This window comes from Caloenas nicobarica, chromosome 3 (assembly GCF_036013445.1).
Source record: "Caloenas nicobarica isolate bCalNic1 chromosome 3, bCalNic1.hap1, whole genome shotgun sequence".
Taxonomy (NCBI): Eukaryota; Metazoa; Chordata; class Aves; order Columbiformes; family Columbidae; genus Caloenas; species Caloenas nicobarica.
Genome location: NC_088247.1, coordinates 35,477,378 through 35,494,946, shown reverse-complemented (window position 1 = coordinate 35,494,946; position 17,569 = coordinate 35,477,378). Strand labels below are relative to the sequence as shown.

The following is a 17,569-nucleotide window of genomic DNA, read 5'->3' as shown; positions in this document are numbered from 1 at the left end:
TCATTTATTAAGAGCCTGAGAAGAGTTACTTAAGCAGACAAATGGACAGCTGAGGACTTTCTCTGGCACAGCCAATTTTTCTACCACTCTTTCTTGGTCATTGACACTGACATCTCAGGAAAGTTATAACTGAAGTACAGCAAGTCCCATCACCTGAGCAGCCTCTGAGAGCCGTTGCTGTCTACAGCAAGTGCACCACACAGTTTCTCTTGGCCTGAGGCTCCAGCAAGCAGCTACAACTATCACTTCCACTTATTTCTGTTGGAGATTACCTTAAAAGCTGTCCAGGATACAAATTTAGAAGTTTCAGTGTTGCATAGTATCAAATGTAAACCATTAATTATTTTCAGCTGAGCAAAACAGACAAGATCTACGGAAGAAGATAATTGAACATTTCTCCCATCAGACTGGCCAACCTGCAATCATAGTAAGACAAGACCAATACTAAAAACATTTACTATTTGGTATTTATTATAATAAATAGCTGAACTGCCTAGGCAATGTGCACTACATTTCTATCAGAATACCTCACTTTTAATTCTCAATAGTAAGCCCATTGACCTGTTGCTTTAAGTCTGTTAATCTGTTCCATCTTTTTATTTATGCCACAGTTACCTTACAAGATGTTCAGGGTGGAAGATAAGGTGAAAACCTTCATGCAATATCTAAAGTACAAATTTGCAAAACAATGTACAACTAAAGCTTTGCACTTTTTAAGTAAAGCTACTTTTTTTCCCCATAGCATTTCAGTGGAGGTCAAATCCAATGAAACAGACTTAACCGCTCTTTCAAAGAGATGCTTTGTTTTCATCAAATGACAGCTCAAATCTTTAAAGAAAAAAATATTTAGCTAAAAGAAAATGGAAGAATTTTACTTGTCTAGAAGAGACTGTAAAGGATTTATTACTACCAAAATTTCTCTTCATATTGATGACAACTCAAGACATTTCATTTTTAAAAGACAGAAAGTATATCCAAGTAATATGAAATACACTGCAAACAAACACTGAAAACACTTGAACTGAGAAGCTCAAACTTACACGAAGCAACACATAGCTATGCACGTAAGTACAGAGCTTGCTATACATCCACAACCGGACACTAGGATACTGCCAATGGCAGACACTCAACATGGATCTTTCCTCCCAGAGTCTGTTCCATCCAGTCCCGCTGGCAGTCCCTCAGACAAACACAACAGTAAAATTCACATTGTGGACAAATACAAGCTTTGCCATAGAGTAGCAGACCAATGGCTCATCTTTCCCTTTATCACATTTAATGTTTATACTTTACCTGACCAAGAGCAAATCCTTTACTGAGCGACTACAGAATGACAAAACACTTGTCTACAGGATTAAGATACTCCAGATACCTATATATAGTCAGATAAGGAGCTGTGCCTGATTTGCCCTATTTAAACATCTGTAGAGCTGTATATCTGATACCATATTGCCTTAAATTAGAAACTGCAGGCAGCGAAGGTACTTGATGGAATCACACACCTTTTTCAAGCCAATAGCTCTTCTCAGCCCTATGGTTATCTGTTTATTGTGGTTTTAAATTAACAAGCATCATTTCCTTACCTTACAAACAGTCTCTGTATCCCAGGGTAAGATGGTCCTCAGATCAATAACTTCACAGGACACACCAAGCTTTTCTTGAGCCATGGATGCCACCTCTTTGATCACATGTACCTGAAAAGGCAACATATTATCACTAAGTAAACACTTAATTTCTTTTTAAGATATACTGAATTACACATACTGAATACAAGCAGTGATTTAATATATTACCTGCATGTTTAGCAGAAACTTTTTTATTTAGTAATCTAATAAGCATTTATTACTCAGTTCTTTCTTCTTGTTTACTATTTATATTATGCCTAGTATTTCAGCACCAGTTCAAAAACTAACTTCAATGAACTCTTGCTAAAAAAAACCCTGTTGCTTTCTAAAGAAGTATCTTTGTGTGAACAGCATCAGGCCACACTATTTTATATTTGTAGTCAGTTTGGGTTTAGGATAAGGGGGTTTTTTAGGACTGTAACTAAACTAAGACATAATATATCTGAGTAATGTATCTCGATGTAGCAGTCACACAAAATTCTGCAAGAAGCATTACAAACTTTCAAAAATAGCCCTAGTAACTACACTTACTACAATTCACTGAAAGTACAATAGATTAGCAAGTGATCATCTCCAAGCATTATCTAATGAACAGTTAGGAGAGATACTAAGTACCACATAAAAAAACTTACCTGTAAACATGAAGTCCTGACCCCCATAATCAAAGCATATTGGCAACAATATGACAACGTGACCATTCACTGGTCTTCCAATGCAGTTCAATACCGACACTATAAATGTTGCATTATCTGATGATTATAATTAACATCTTACTAAAACAAAAAAGTATTCCCCTCTAGCAAGAGGCTTGTACTGAATTAGAATACATGCTATTCACTATCCACCAGTCATGGAATGAATTTAGCAGCATAAGTAAGTTTGTTGAAGTAGATGTAAAACAATCCACATCTATTAGCATTCTTTTCATAATGTATGATATGAACTGAGAAGAAAACAACACTACATTCAAAGTTATATCTTGACACTTTTAAGCAAAATGTATTGTAAGCATTGGCTTCCCTAAAACAAACATCAGCAAACAAATGCTCCAACACAGAAAATAACAACTGTTCTGACTACAACTCAAATTATACTCCACAAATATAGCAGCAAAAATTATTTGCTCATGAAATATGAGGGAAAAAAGAATTTCTCAACATGATTACATTTTCCAAGCTCCAAAGTACATGGGCTTTTTGAAGGATATCACTCCAAGTCCTCTCTGCACTACTGCCTACTGGGTAAACTCAGGATATTATTAAATCTTCACAGCCAGCTATCAAGCCATTACTTCACTAAGTCAATTTTGGGGAATATGATGAACACTAAGATTTCATCTTGTGGTCTACCTTGACTTCAGCAAAGCATTTGACACCGTCTCCCACAGCATCCTCACAGCTAACTGAGGAAGTGTGGACTGGACAACTGGGTAGTGAGGTGGACCGCAAACTGGCTGAAGGAAAGAAGCCAGAGAGTCGTGGTCAATGGGGCAGAGTCTGGTTGGAGGCCTGTATCTAGTGGAGTACTTCAAGGGTCAGTTCTGGGACCAATACTATTCCATATATTTATCAACGACTTGGATGAGGGAATTGAGTGTACTATCAGCAAGTTTGCTGATGACACCAAGCTGGGAGGAGTGGCTGACATGCCAGAAGGCTGTGCTGCCATCCAGCGAGATCTGGACAGGCTGGAGAGTAGGGCAGGGAAAAATTTAATGAAACAAGGGAAAATGTAGAGTCTTGCATCTGGGCAGGAACAACCCCAGGTTCCAGTATAGGTTGGGGAATGACCTATTAGAGAGCAGTGTAGGGGAAAGGGACCTGCGGGTCCTGGTGGACAGCAGGATGACCATGGGCCAGCACTGTGCCCTTGCGGCCAAGAAGGCCAATGGCATCCTGGGGTGTATTAGAAGGGGGGTGGTTAGTAGGTCGAGAGAGGTTCTCCTTCCCTTCTACTCTGCCCTGGTGAGACCTCATCTGGAATATTGTGTCCAGTTCTGGGCCCCTCAGTTCAAGAAGGATAGGGAACTGCTGGAGAGAGTCCAGCGCAGGGCCACAAAGATGATTAAGGGAGTGGAGCATCTCCCTTATGAGGAAAGGCTGAGGGAGCTGGGTCTCTTTAGCTTGGAGAAGAGGAGACTGAGGGGTGACCTCATCAATGTTTATAAAGATATAAAGGTTGGGTGTCACGAGGATGGAGCCAGGCTCTTCTCGGTGACAACCAACAGTAAGACGAGGGGTAATGGGTTCAAGCTGGAACACAAGAAGTTCCACTTAAATTTGAGGAGAAACTTCTTCTCAGTGAGGGTGACGGAACACTGGAACAGGCTGCCCAGGGAGGTTGTGGAGTCTCCTTCTCTGAAGACATTCAAAACCTGCCTGGACGCCTTCCTGTGTAACCTCATCTGGGTGTTCCTGCTCCGGCAGGCGGGTTGGACTATGTAGTCTTTTGAGGTCCCTTCCAATCCCTAACATTCTGTAATTCTGTGATCTAAACAGAGCAAAAATTTACACTTTCAAAAGTGAACACAGAACTATAGAAACTGTTTTCTGCTGGGAAAACAAGTACAAGCAAAGATATTGAAGGAGTCCATAATTTAATACTGAAGTATCAGAGACTAGTAGGAATAATCATAGATATAAAGGAGATCAAGTAGTCTGAGGACAATGAAACTACTGCAGAAAAGGACTGAAGATTACAGGTTTCAAACAAAAAGAGGAAAAAGAAAATAAAGGCACAAGCCCAGAGATCAATTCAATATTCTTGTGACAAATGTTGTCAAACTTGTTCCTCTAAAAGCTTCTCAGATATAATTGGGCTGGGAAAACGGCAATTTTCTTAATTATAGATTAAAGGCAACAAAAATATTTTTCTGGTAATTCCAAATTTGATTCAAATTTCTTTTCTATAATTCTTAAAAAACAAACTTTTTTTTTTACCAGATTTTTCAATATTTGCATATCTTAATTTGGGGTGGAGGGGTGTCCAGTCGTATTCTTGAACAGCTTTGAAATATAACTGTTAGAATCAAAACTATATTGATCCCAATTCATATTAAATATTCAGTGGATTTTAACCCTCTGTGTACAGGGAACTCCAGACTGCACTTTAGAACGCAGTAGAAATCCGTACTTTTCTTTCAGCACAGTACTTTGAACTCTCCCATTGCCCAACCCAGCATTCACATCCCAGTGCCCCATTCTTAAATGTATTGCTTTCATAACCATGGATAAAATATTAGCTTCCTGCACTGGCACCTCTTCCACATTTCCAGAGTCAAATCAGCTTCAACCGAAAATGAGTAATATCTTATACAATAAAAAGCAGGTTTCATATAAACACTGGTAATCATTTCTTCAAGCGTATAGTGATGGAAGATGCACGCGGTTTATTGTCTGGCACCTGAATGCAACATTATTCAAACAGCACCTAACCCTTAGCCCAGGCTCTGCTAGATGACAAGTAACTTGTAGGAGCAGGACTGACCTGAGTGCCCCAAGCCACCAGTGTCACATCACTGCCCGTCTGCAGCACCTCAGCTTGAGACAGTGGAATGGTGTAGGGCTCCACTGGAACTTGTTCCACTGAATAAATAAAAAAGGGAAAAATAAGCATTACATTCCTTTACTATTCAATATTATCCCATAAAAATATACACTAAAAAGTTTCTTCGATGTTAATGCCATCTAAAATAATACACCAAAATCACATCGAGTATTAGCCTTTATTTCAAAGGTTTAGCTGTAACTAAAAATATTTTAATTATACTGTTAAAAACACATTCAGTGTAGTGTTTAATTTATGTTATATACCACGGCAATAAGGTACACATATACACAACAGCGATAGTAATAAGTCCTGCCGTACTCCAGGTCAAAATATCAGCACCAAATTTGGAGATGGACACTGCACCAAATTTGGAGATGGACACTGAAAAAAAAAAATCTCAAGTAACCACTGCGTTTAATTCTAGTAAGCATCAAGAGAGCCTTGAAATGATACTTCAATATTCAGACAAGAAGTAAAAGCTGTGTCCGTGCCCTCCTGATATCTCCTGATAACTGCCCCACAGTTTTATGTCTAAATAGAGGGAAAAAGGTTTCAGAACCTACACAGAAAGTGTCAGCAAGAACTTGTGATCATGGTAGTTTTAAATTAGTCTAAATATTTTTGCTTTGAAAAAAATTATCTATTTACCAAAAAATATGTAACTAGAGAGAGCAGACAAAAATTAAGCATCTTTCTTTTCAAGAAATGTAAGGTGGTTGCACTGAACTTAAGACCCATTTACTAGTTTTCAGATGGAAACGTGCTAGGTCAGTTGTACTAGTTGCACTCCAATGCACTATGCATTGACTGGTTTTGTGAATAAAGCTGTGATAAAAGATACTCATACATTATATTTTAAAATAAATACTGTTTGGTCTAATGGTGAACTTGTCTATGCACTAGTAAGTCAAATAATACTCCTTAAAATAAATTCTAGAGATAAGTGGAAAAAAAAAATCTTACTCAACTCTTCCTAAATACACAAAACCGATTTACAAAGGTGGTACTCTACTTTTTTTGTTAACATATTTCATAGTTCATAAAACAGTTATTGAGCTTCTGCTGAACAAAATTGCTTCTTGATAAAGAATTCTACTGAGACACACCAGAAGGAGAAATGAAATGCTTTCTTTTTTTCCTTTATTGTTACGGCAGATCCAATACAAGTAGAATGACCTAGGGTTTTTTCCTGGCATAGAAGTTATAGACATAACTTTTCAATAAATCAAGTAGCGAATATTTTTTTAATTACAGTAGATTTTTTTTTTTTTGGTCAGTATTTATATACTACAAATTTCACAGAATCACAGAATGGCTGAGATAGGAAGCAACCTCTAGAGATGACCTTGTCCAAGCCCCCTGCTCGGAGGAAGGTCACCTAGAGCTGGTCGTTCAGGGCCATATCCAGCCAGGTTTTGAGTATGTCCATGGTCAGAGACACCACAACCTCTCTGGTCAACCTGTTCCTGTGTTTGGCCACCCTCACAGTAAAAAAGTTTCTGCCTGTGCTTCTGTTAGAGATATCTCAGAGGAGACATACATATTAACTAAATCATTCTTCCTAAAAACAGAACAGGAGCTCTTTTTTCAGTATAATTCAAGACACAGGTCCAATCAATCAAGGAAAAAAGAATAAAAATTGGATTTTAAACACAAGGTGCTTTTAAACATAGCACAAGATCAGATCTCATTGCAAAGTTTGTATTATGTATTAAAATATCGGTGTCTTTCTGTAATCATTTCTTCAAATAACAAGCAGCTAAAGGAATATAGGGTAGTGAAAGAGGGGAAAGACACATCCAGCTCTTGTACATCGCACATTACTGGTTGACAGTGAAGCAGCCCAGGCTTCTGCAGATATTGCACACTGGAAGAACCCTCAGGCAAAAGAAAGCAAAGATCCTGAAAGACAATGAAACCCACAGCTCTACTAATTGGCATTGCGTAACTGTCCTTTTCAGCGGATTGTCATCTACATGAAACCTGGAGAACAAGAACCTTATAAAGATGCCAGTGGAAACCCAGGCAAGCAACATGAATGAGAGGGATTTGTAGTGACAGTGGAATGAACCAGGGGAAGAACAGGAAGGTGTACATGATACAAAAAGAGCTTTCTCTCTGCAATGGTTTTATCCACTTTGGGAAATTAAATACACTATTACAAAAACTGCAGCTAAACCATTCTGCAAGAAGATGTCCATTGGATGAGCTCATCTAGAATTCCTGACACTTTTAAATGCAAAATTCAGCTTGTCAAAAATTTAGAGAGAAGTCCAGATTGGGCAGGATTTTATTCAAACGCCTTTGCAAAAACTCCTCCCTCCACTAACAATGATGAAAAGTAGCATATGAAATTACTCTGTGCATATTCTTCAATAATAATTAACCAAACGAGGACAATCGTGTTTATACATAGTAGTTCGTTCATCTATTACTGACAACATAAATAAAATATTTTAAAGCAAATATTTAAAATACAGATATCAAATAAAAAATTCACCAGAAGTTGTAATTTTCAGAGGACAAGGGCCATCGCAAGTTAATATTAAGAGGCTGCACCATCTGTTGGTTTTTCTAAAAGAGCAACCTAAACAGCAGAAAGAAAACATGTGTTTTCTCATCTTACCTGTCTTGTCTCTATAACAACCACTGATGCAAGTCATATTTATTTCTACACCACCAATGTCATATATAGTACAATTAAATGAAACTGAAAAGGTCAAAAAACAGAGTAGGTTCTCCACAAGATGTCTAAACCTGATAATGTCAAAGTGACTCATCTTGTCCTTTGATTCATAATCATTATATGCTCTTGACACTGCACAGGCTGTTAACTACTTTTTATAAATCAAAGCCTCCTTTTTCTTTTAAAATCAGATATTTTCTTAGTATCTCTGACATTTAGGGGGACATCACCATGGCACTTTCAATAACACTAAAATCTCATAAATTAACCAGCAACAGAATTTCCTCTCTATATGCCTATTTGTATATTTAGCTGTCGACTTTTACCCAAAAAGGCTTACACTTCTTTGGTCCTTTCTAATTTTATATCAAACAAACTAAAATACAGAAAAGTTCTGATGACCACTGTAAGGCTATGTGGCCAGAGAGCTCTCTCCTGGTCCTTTAAGGGTGTCTGGACAAGGATCTTTTCAATGCAAAAGGGGATAATAGGAAGAGGGAGAAGCCATAAGGAGCAACGTGCAGGGACACAAGCCTAACCAACAAATGACGAGGGAGGCAGTGCCACTTATGGATAACAGTATGGGGAATGTAGGAGTGTTTCTTTCAGTAAGATTATCTGATGGAAGACCTTGTCCTATGCAATGATAAAGAAAAAGAAGCTATAAACAAAATATACAGAAACACACACCTGAAGACAAATAGAGACAAAGACAAGAAACAAACCCGGTCAGACACACCAAGTGAGGGCTACCAAGAAACTATGGGCAAAAGAGGACTTTGCAACTGATAAGCACACAAACCTGAGGGCCTAGTGTGTTGAAGGGGGTGCATGGAACTACACCAGCTCATGAGGGGATGTGAAGGGGAAGGGGCTTGGGAGGAACAAGGTGGGGAACAGAAAGGGTTATAGAAGGGGCTTGGTGCACATGAAACAGGGCCGGTCAGTGTGTTTGACTGAGCCCTGTGCCTCACCATGGTGGTCAGGCCCAGCTTCTTTTGAAGTCCCATCCTGTGTAGGGGTGTGTGCTGCAAAGACTAAGTGCCAGCTGCTGGTGAGACCAGCATGAGAAGACAAGACACTGGGCCAGCAGCAGGACTCAAACTGGGGTGCAGACACCCTGGGCCTGCGGTGTGAGCTACAAGAGCAAGTGGGGTCTCCGCCACCAGCTGCTGGGGTGGGAACAGCACGTGTCCCAAACACCAGCTACCGGCAGGGGCTGGAGTGAGGCAAGTGAAAGGCTGTTCTGTCTTCTGGGGGGAACCATGTGGGGCTGCTAGACTGGCTGAGATCATCCACTGCAGAGCTGTGAAAGGAAAAGACCTGTCCAGGGGGGAGAAACGCTGTCATTCCACCTCCACATCCATATAAACCAAGCTAGTGGTGGCCCTGCCATAACTGTCCAAGCAAGTAAACAAAGAGTAAGGGTGAGCATTCCAAGGAGCCCAGGCACACTGAGGAACAGCAAGTCCTGCTAAACAAACTGCTAGAAAACAGAGTGACTGTGCAAAAGCAACAGTCACAGCTGGACACTGTGCTGCTACAGAGTATGGGAAGAAGAAATCTTCAATTACTGCTACAACTCTACTATGCTAAGTATACTTCTTTTCTGATCTAGTTACTGCTTCATGACATTTGTCTTACATACATTCATATCTATATAAACATACATATGTACAGAGATAACAAACATACCTATACATAAACACAAATAGCTGTATATAGGGACTATTTCAAAGTGGTTGCATATCCGAGCTAATGCAGAATATGAAACTTATCAACCATATTTCATTCAAACAAAATAGAGAGTTCTCCTCTAACTTTTAAAACTTAACTATTCAGACAGCCAGGCAAAGTTTGAGATCTTAGCTTTAAGTCCACTCCCTCCTTTTGATGTTGGTGTTATTAGGGCTCTTGGATATCTAAGGCATGGGATACTTTTTGAATCAACTGGAAAATGTTTTCAAAATGTTCTTGCAAAGCTGTTCTTCATTTTGGAAGTTGTCTTTTCTCAGTTCACCACAGTGTGAATGTGGTAAACTTAAGGCAACTCTGCATCAATATCCACCTTTCTCCCAGGGATGACTACAGTGAAGAGTTAAGGCCTAATTTTATTATTGTACCTTGTATGAGCAAAGGCATATTTGAATAGCAAACATCAACACAGAAATGAATTTTCATGTCATCACATGGTTAGTTTTACCTCTTGTCTGCATAAGCATACAAGCAAATCTGTGTTCATTTGGGGTGACATCCAGCTAAAATCATTGTTCAAAAAAAAAAAGCAATCACAATATCCATGTGACAGTCACATTGAAATATTTTGTGCTACAGCTCTGATTTACATTGGGGATCAGACTTTTGTTTCGAAACACAAAGATCCTTCTTTTTTTTTCCTACGTCTTCACTGCTATGAAAAAAATCTGTGCTTCAATCTTGAGAAACCTGCCCTGACATCCACAAGCAAAAAGAAACAAAAACCATAAACAAGAAAAAACTCAACAACACCTTGAAGGAAATGGGTGCGTCTATATAGCTCCTTGGAGGTGTGCATCAGATACAAAATCACAAGGTTGGTCCTGCATAAGAGTTTCCATAAAACAGTAATGACCTGGCAGCCTGCTTAACATTCTCAAAAAGCAACTTCAGGTTATACATCCTAAGCCAGATACATATTATCTTCCACCTCTAGCATCCAACAGCTAATTTCAACCATAATAGCAACACCTGGGAGCAAAAGCAGAGGGCATAGTTTTTTGTTTGGTTGGAGTGTAGTGTGGGGGGGGTTGTCTTGTTTTGTTTGTTTGTTTTAAACAAAGCATCACAAGCTTCAAACCCCATGAACAAGGAGAACAAGGACAGATACATAATGTTTTAAAGACTATCCCATGTACGGGCTATTTTCATCTGGAATGTCAAAGATACTAACAACTCTGAACAAAATATCACAGATAATTATTTAGAGGCCTCATAGGGAGAAAATTCCATTAGAGGAGAATGATGAAGCTCAAATGCCTACATTAATTTTATGGATAGAAAATACTACTTTCTATTATCATCTTTGACACCTTAATTTTTCAATGAAATACCTCCACACCCACTGCAACATGGGTCATAAAGTTCTCTGCAACAAATATGTCTATTCACATGAAGTTAGAAGAAAAAATATTTTATGGTAGGGGCAATATAATTTCATTATTCAATGCCTTAGCCTTCACCATGGAATAAAGAAAATGAGTTTTTGTCTGGAACAAAGAGGTCCCAAATCTTGGGTGAGGTCTTACACCATATTATACTATTATCTTGTCTTTCTCCTAAAAATATATCAAATTGGAAGTTTCTCATAAAATGCAATAACTCCTCACACCGTGCTCCACCCCCCCACCAAAAAAAAAATAGAGATAAATAAAGCAACAGAGGACATTTGATGCCATTTTGTCTCTTATTTTGGAAAGCCTGCATGTTCCCAGCCTTAGGAAGACCATGTAGTATTTTGAGACACTAATGGAACGAGACAAGAAATACATACACAGTTCAAGCTTCCTGTGTAAGCAAATTTCTGAATCAGTACTATCTTCTTCTGCTAGAATCAACACACTCATATGGGATATTATAAAGATTTGCTCTACTCGAAACACAAGACAGTTGCATTTTCAAGATTCTTCTTTCCACCATTTATCCTGTTCTTGTTTATCAGGCTTGTGTCACATCGCGGCTGCCTCTGGACCCAAAAACAATCATGATGATCCTGGTCCATTTCTGAATTCACTAGGTCACTTCACTTATATGGTGGAATTGCAAAAAACCCTGACCAAGTCCAGCAGCCTAAGAAGGAACTTTAAGAGAGATTAATTTTCTGGAAGAAATTCCCAGACATCCGTCTTCTTCCAGTACAAGCTGCCCCAACCCACAAAGGACAGCTAAACAGTTAAGAATAGGAACTAATGAGGCCAGAGGGAAAGGCTTTAAATTAAAAGAAATATCGAAACTCTTCCACATAATATTCTTGCTTTGTATTATAGAAATAATAAAAAGTCCACTCAAAATTGTCTCAAAATGAAAGAAGTTACCTGTCACAATCATCCTCGTCACATGTTGACACAAATGTACTATAAATGTACTATAAATTTCAGCCTAGATCACTAACTGTTCTTAGAAAATAAGACAAATGTAGTTAATGTCTCTGAAAATCAGGCCACAGAATGCAGGAGGAAATCATCGTCTTTGAGAAACTACCAACATCATCTTGCAGCAACGCTGCAGTTGTTTACTGACCAGCACTTAAACCACATTAACTACTATTTCAGTATGACTTAAATCAGCCTTGCAATTGAAATCTTGAATAATGTTCACTAGACAATCCAGCAATTGCTTTAAAAGTCATCTCCTCAAGCATAGAAACCTCCCTATATTCACAAAAGCTGTGCAATATTGATGTGCAGCCCATCATTCCACTATGAAAGCAAGAATTTACTAACTCTACAGTCTGTACTTGTGACTTACAAACATTGGGAGGGGAAAAAAAAGTTTGTTTTAAAGACACAGGTATATTAAACTTCCATTTTTTTCTTTGTTTAACAGGACTCTAAGACTCAAGTTCACTTTCCAAACTATTTCATTTAAATGAACGGTCAGAAGTATTTCTTGCTAAGTTTCAGTGAGGTCTCAAAACACACTGAACTTAAGGAATGCAATACCCTTTGCGTACACCACATCACACTAAAAATAGTTGAACTTCAAAAAAAATATATTGCTGGGTCTTTTTTGAAAATATAAAAGCAAATGAACGGTTTCCCCAGTAAATATCCTATTTGTTCCTGAGTTATTCTTTTTTTTTTGTAGCTTTTATGTCTACTTTCTAAATCTTCCACTTGTTATTCTTCAGTTCTCTTCTCTAGGAAGAGGATAAATTTACTAAGAAAATGGATGCACTGACGCAAAAATGCTGTTAAAAGGTCCAAAGTAAAATACAAACACTTTGTCCTTCATTCAACTTCAGTCCATACACAAAGTCAACTTATAAACTGGATTGACAGATTCAAGCATAGTTGGTACATAAGGCTATATGACAGAAACACTGAAGTGATGGCTTGATTCTTGTTTTATCAATTGCTCACCCAATCACTCTTCCTATCTCCACATGCAAAAGTTGTTTACATCTGTTATCGATTCTCAATCCAGTTTCTCTAATCCAACAACTAATTTTTACAACCAACTACAGCACTATCATCTTCACATTACTCTGTTCTTATATGTTACTTATAACGATAGCTGTTAAAACTTCTTTGACGCAGAAAGTTCACTGCCTCTAAAACAAATGAAAAAAAAGTAATGGCAATCACACTTCCTTCCACATAAGACTCAAATCTAAGGGGGCAGACTTTCAAGATTTTTAGAAATTAAGCACTTCAAAGACATTTTAACTTTGGGAAAATGGTGATGTTCAAGTCTTTTGGAAAAGTAAAAACCGATCTCAAAACTTAATTTAGTATCTAGAGTTATCAAAAAGAAAGCAGTTTAACTTCTATCAAATATATATTGCAATTTGATAAAGAATAACGCCTCTTATTTCTATTCTTTTTTTTTTAAACCAAGACTGTACAAAGCATCCCATTTTCAAAGTTAACTGAGCATGAAGCAGATTGTAAATGTTCATATGTGCAGCCAAATTTAGAGATCTTATTCAGTTCTCACAATTCCTCTAAAAACACAGCCCCAAACATAACTGGAGACAAAACAAGTCAAGACTTCTGCTACAGTATTGCTTTAGCTGTGACTGTCAACATACATGGAAAAAAAAAAGTGTTGCTTTATTGAAAAATACAGCATATAAATATTTACCTGCAGCTCTGTAAAGTATTTTAGGTTCAAAGAATATGCAGGGATTTTTGTCTTCTATGCATGACAGAAGCAATCCTTTGGCCTGAAGAGGACTCCTTGGAATAACAATCTGTAAAAATATTTTTAAATGGTTAAAGTGTAATTCTGCTACAAGCTTCTCAACTAATATTAAAAATCAAGCAATAATTTGCTTCAAATAAGCCTATGTACAGATTGAGGAGTTCTTGCAAAGTGAATTAACATCAGAGCTATGTTACTAACACACACTTCGAATATTGAATTTTATTTTGTTCACTGATGAGGCTTGAATAGTTCCCTTCTACATCGTGTTTTAAATACTAATGGCCTCCCTCGATAAGGTAGAACTAGCATCTTAGCAATAACATTCTGAGGTAGAAGGAACAGAAGAAAGTCAGTCAGATTAAACGTAAATATATATATATATGTTCGTTTAGTAAAATGCTGTAGATGTATGACAAAGAAATTCAGCTGAGTGATGCTCAGCTGCATGGATAAAGATTTGCCTAAGCAGGCCTGGAAGGTATTCGGTCTTAGTCCAGTAAGTTTTGAAAACTAAAAAAGGAAAGAGCTACTTAAAGTTGACTCTCTTTGCTTATCATAGAATCATTTCAGTTGGAAGAGACCCTCAGGATCATAGAGTTCAACCATAACCTAACTCCAGCACTAAATCATGTCCCTAAGAACCTCGTCTAAATGCCTTTTAAACACCTCCAGGGATGGTGACTCCACCGCTTCCCTGAACAGCCTCTTCCAATGCCTGACAACCCTTTCCATGAAGAATTTTTTCCTAATACCCAATCTAAACCTCCCCTGGTGCAACTTGAGGCCATTTCCTCTCGTCCTATCACTTGCTACTTGGGAGAAGAGACCAACACTCTCCATGCTACAACCTCCTTTCAGGTAGTTGTACAGAGTGGTAAGGTCTGGTGGAAGCCTGAAATTTGTTCAATTTGGAACAAAAAATACCTGAAATTGTTATCAAGCAAAGAGAAAACTAAGTAAGGCCTCCAGACGTAATCTGAGTACTTGGAAGGAAAAAGTACAATTGATTTGCCAACAGAAGAATTAATTTTGGATGATTTAAGACAATGCTGATTATGAACACAAAATTACCAAATTATCAGAGTTTCAATGAAAACAGAACCTAAGAGCTCAATTTCCTCTAATTGGAAGGACCAGCAAATTTACATCCCAGAGATCTCAAAGAGCTGGCACATGCAGTGTGAAGTCTACTAGCAAACATTTTTATAGCTGTGACGTTAGAAGTGCCCCCCTCTGACTGAACACATTAGTTGTAGCACTTGTTTAAAGAAAAAAAAAGCCATGTAACTACAGACATGTTAATTTACTGCTTACAGGAGCTTCCAAGGCTTCAAAATAGTTTTTGAGAGTAAGAACATTTAATTATATAAAAGTAATAGAAAAGAGTCAAAACAACCTAAATCCGCTATCATATCAAATTAACTTGGTAAGTGCTTCTTCTAAACAAGGTAGAAGCAGTCTATTAATATTTCAGCAAAGCATTTAGAAACAGACACATGGGAAATTGCCGAGCTGATGGATGTTACAAGTGCAACTCCTCAGGGAACATTTTTAGGACAAACTTTATTTACCTTATTCATTTACAATGTCAAGTCAGAGCATGGTAATGAAAGCTATTCAAAAGCTGAGAGTCACTATGACTACAGAGGATAATACCAAAGAGAGCTGGTTCACATTGAGGACATGACTGACAAACGCAAAAGCAAATTGAACAATACATACTGAGAAGTCACACATTTAAGGACTACATTTTTGTTATAAATTTAGAACTCAGCAGTAGAAATTCAGATTTGAATTTATTATCTGCTCAAAGAATGACTAGCACACTATGCAGTACAGCCCTAAAAAAGCATAATAATATAGCCAAGAAGCATTAGTGCTATTGAGAAAATCACTGCTAGAAACTCAGCTGGAAAGAAAATGAATGAAACAGGTGCCAAAAGAGCTTCAGAAATTGTTAACATCTGATAGTTTGATTTGTTTAGTCTAACAAAACAAAGACTAAATGGAAAACAATTGTTCTCTTAATATATGAAAGGGAAGATGAAAGACAGATAAATATGCAAGTTAGTCAGGAACAAATTTAGGCTGGAAATGAAAGCTTGTAGCCATGACAGTAAATATTCTGGAACAGTCTTAGCATAGAATGGAGAAAGTCAATACAGTAATTGTGAAAGCCAGTTTGATCCATCACAACAGACTTCTTCACAAGAGTAAACAAAAGATACAACCATCTAGCAATGTCCTCCTCACCCCAACGAGCCTTGTCTGAAGCACTAATGATCACAGTCCTTCCCCTGAACACCCAAAGTTGGAAAAACTCCCTTTTGCTTGGGAAGTCCAAACCTCACCTTTCACTTACGAAAAGCACCAAATAGAACTCTTAAATCAGGAATCTGCCACAGAGTTTAATAAGAGGGCAGTTTTGAAAACCACTCTCCTCCAAAGCTCAATTCTGCCCTTCCCAGCTTGTAATACATGGCCTTTCCTCCTGTAATTTGGAGAAAACATGCATATGGACTTCTGTAAATGCATCTGAAATAGAAATTCTTCTGCACTTCCGGATTCATACACATTAACAGCTGGGTTTGGGTTCATTCAAAAATAAAGACCCGCAACCTTGAAGATAAAGCCTTAACCATTATTAACTGCAGTAATGAACAGCTTTGCAAAAAAATATTGAAGGAACAACATTGTTTTCACAAAGATACAAAATTCAAAATATAGAGTCTTAATACACTTCTCTTTTGCATCAAAAACTAGTATACTGTTCCATCAGTTCCACAGAATTTAATGCGCCCTTTACCTTCACATGAGGTGACAGCTGTTAGTGGTAGCGATCTATTTTAGCACTTTACCCAAGGAAAAGTGAAAGAAAGTGAAAAAACAACAAGATCGATCAGAGACAAAAGAAATGAAATTACCTGGAGTGAATAAATAAATTCTGACTTGCTAACTTATGTAGAAGACTGAGGACAGTAGTACTAGGTTGCTATGAATTAGAAAGAGTTTTAATCACCAGAGTGGACCACTAAATCTCAGCACTTGGTTCAGCATATAAAGATTTGAGACTGACCAATAAATCCAGCATAAATTAGCTAGACCTGGCATCAGTACCTCAATCATATGTTATCTTGTGCTTCCATACAATAATAAACTACTCCAGTTCTTAAACAAGCTCAAAAAACCATTTGATTCAATTACCTGGCAAAAGACTTTGCAGATTACTTTTGTCTCTATCAGGAAATATTTTCAAGTTCAGAATAAGAACACCTCAAAGATCATAAACAACACCCACAGAAAAAACTAAATTCCATTTCTCAAATATCATGAAATAAAATGTGAATAATACAAGATTTTTTATTTAACTCAAGAGAAAAAAGTAGGAGAAATGGTTATGGCCTCCCTGTAAATGAATAATGTCTGAAGTTTTAGAACAAAATCATATATAGACAATAGTTTAAACAACAGATAAACAATGAACATGTGTCTTCAGTGTACAAATACTGGTTTTGTTTAAATATTCCACATCAATCAAGTCATGAGTCATTTCTCAATGGACTGGATGCCAGTAAAGCCAGAAGTACAAGTCCATCGACAAAAAAATTACTCAGAAAAATAAATGGAGAGCTGGCAAATAGTGCTCTGTTAATCTGAGATGATGAGATCCCGCCCCTCCCTCTTCTCCAGGCAAGTTATCCATCTAAGCCTTAGGAACCTCAGCTTCAAGGAATGCCACTGCCTCATACAGAAAGCTTGCCTAAAGTTATAATTCAGAGAATCACAGAACAGTTGAGGTTGGCAG

At 37.6% G+C, this 17,569-nt stretch overlaps 1 protein-coding gene across 1 annotated transcript in view; it reads right to left on the bottom strand.

Annotated features, from left to right (window-relative positions):
• BCKDHB (branched chain keto acid dehydrogenase E1 subunit beta) overlaps positions 1-17,569 on the bottom strand; it is a 116,668-nt gene that overhangs the window by 75,051 nt on the left and 24,048 nt on the right. Inside the window, exons 6-8 of the mRNA XM_065631180.1 lie at positions 13,702-13,810; positions 5,112-5,209; positions 1,584-1,694 (exon numbers count right to left, since the gene is read on the bottom strand). Coding sequence (XP_065487252.1) covers positions 1,584-1,694; positions 5,112-5,209; positions 13,702-13,810 — 318 coding nt within the window. The remainder of the gene's footprint in view (positions 1-1,583; positions 1,695-5,111; positions 5,210-13,701; positions 13,811-17,569) is intronic.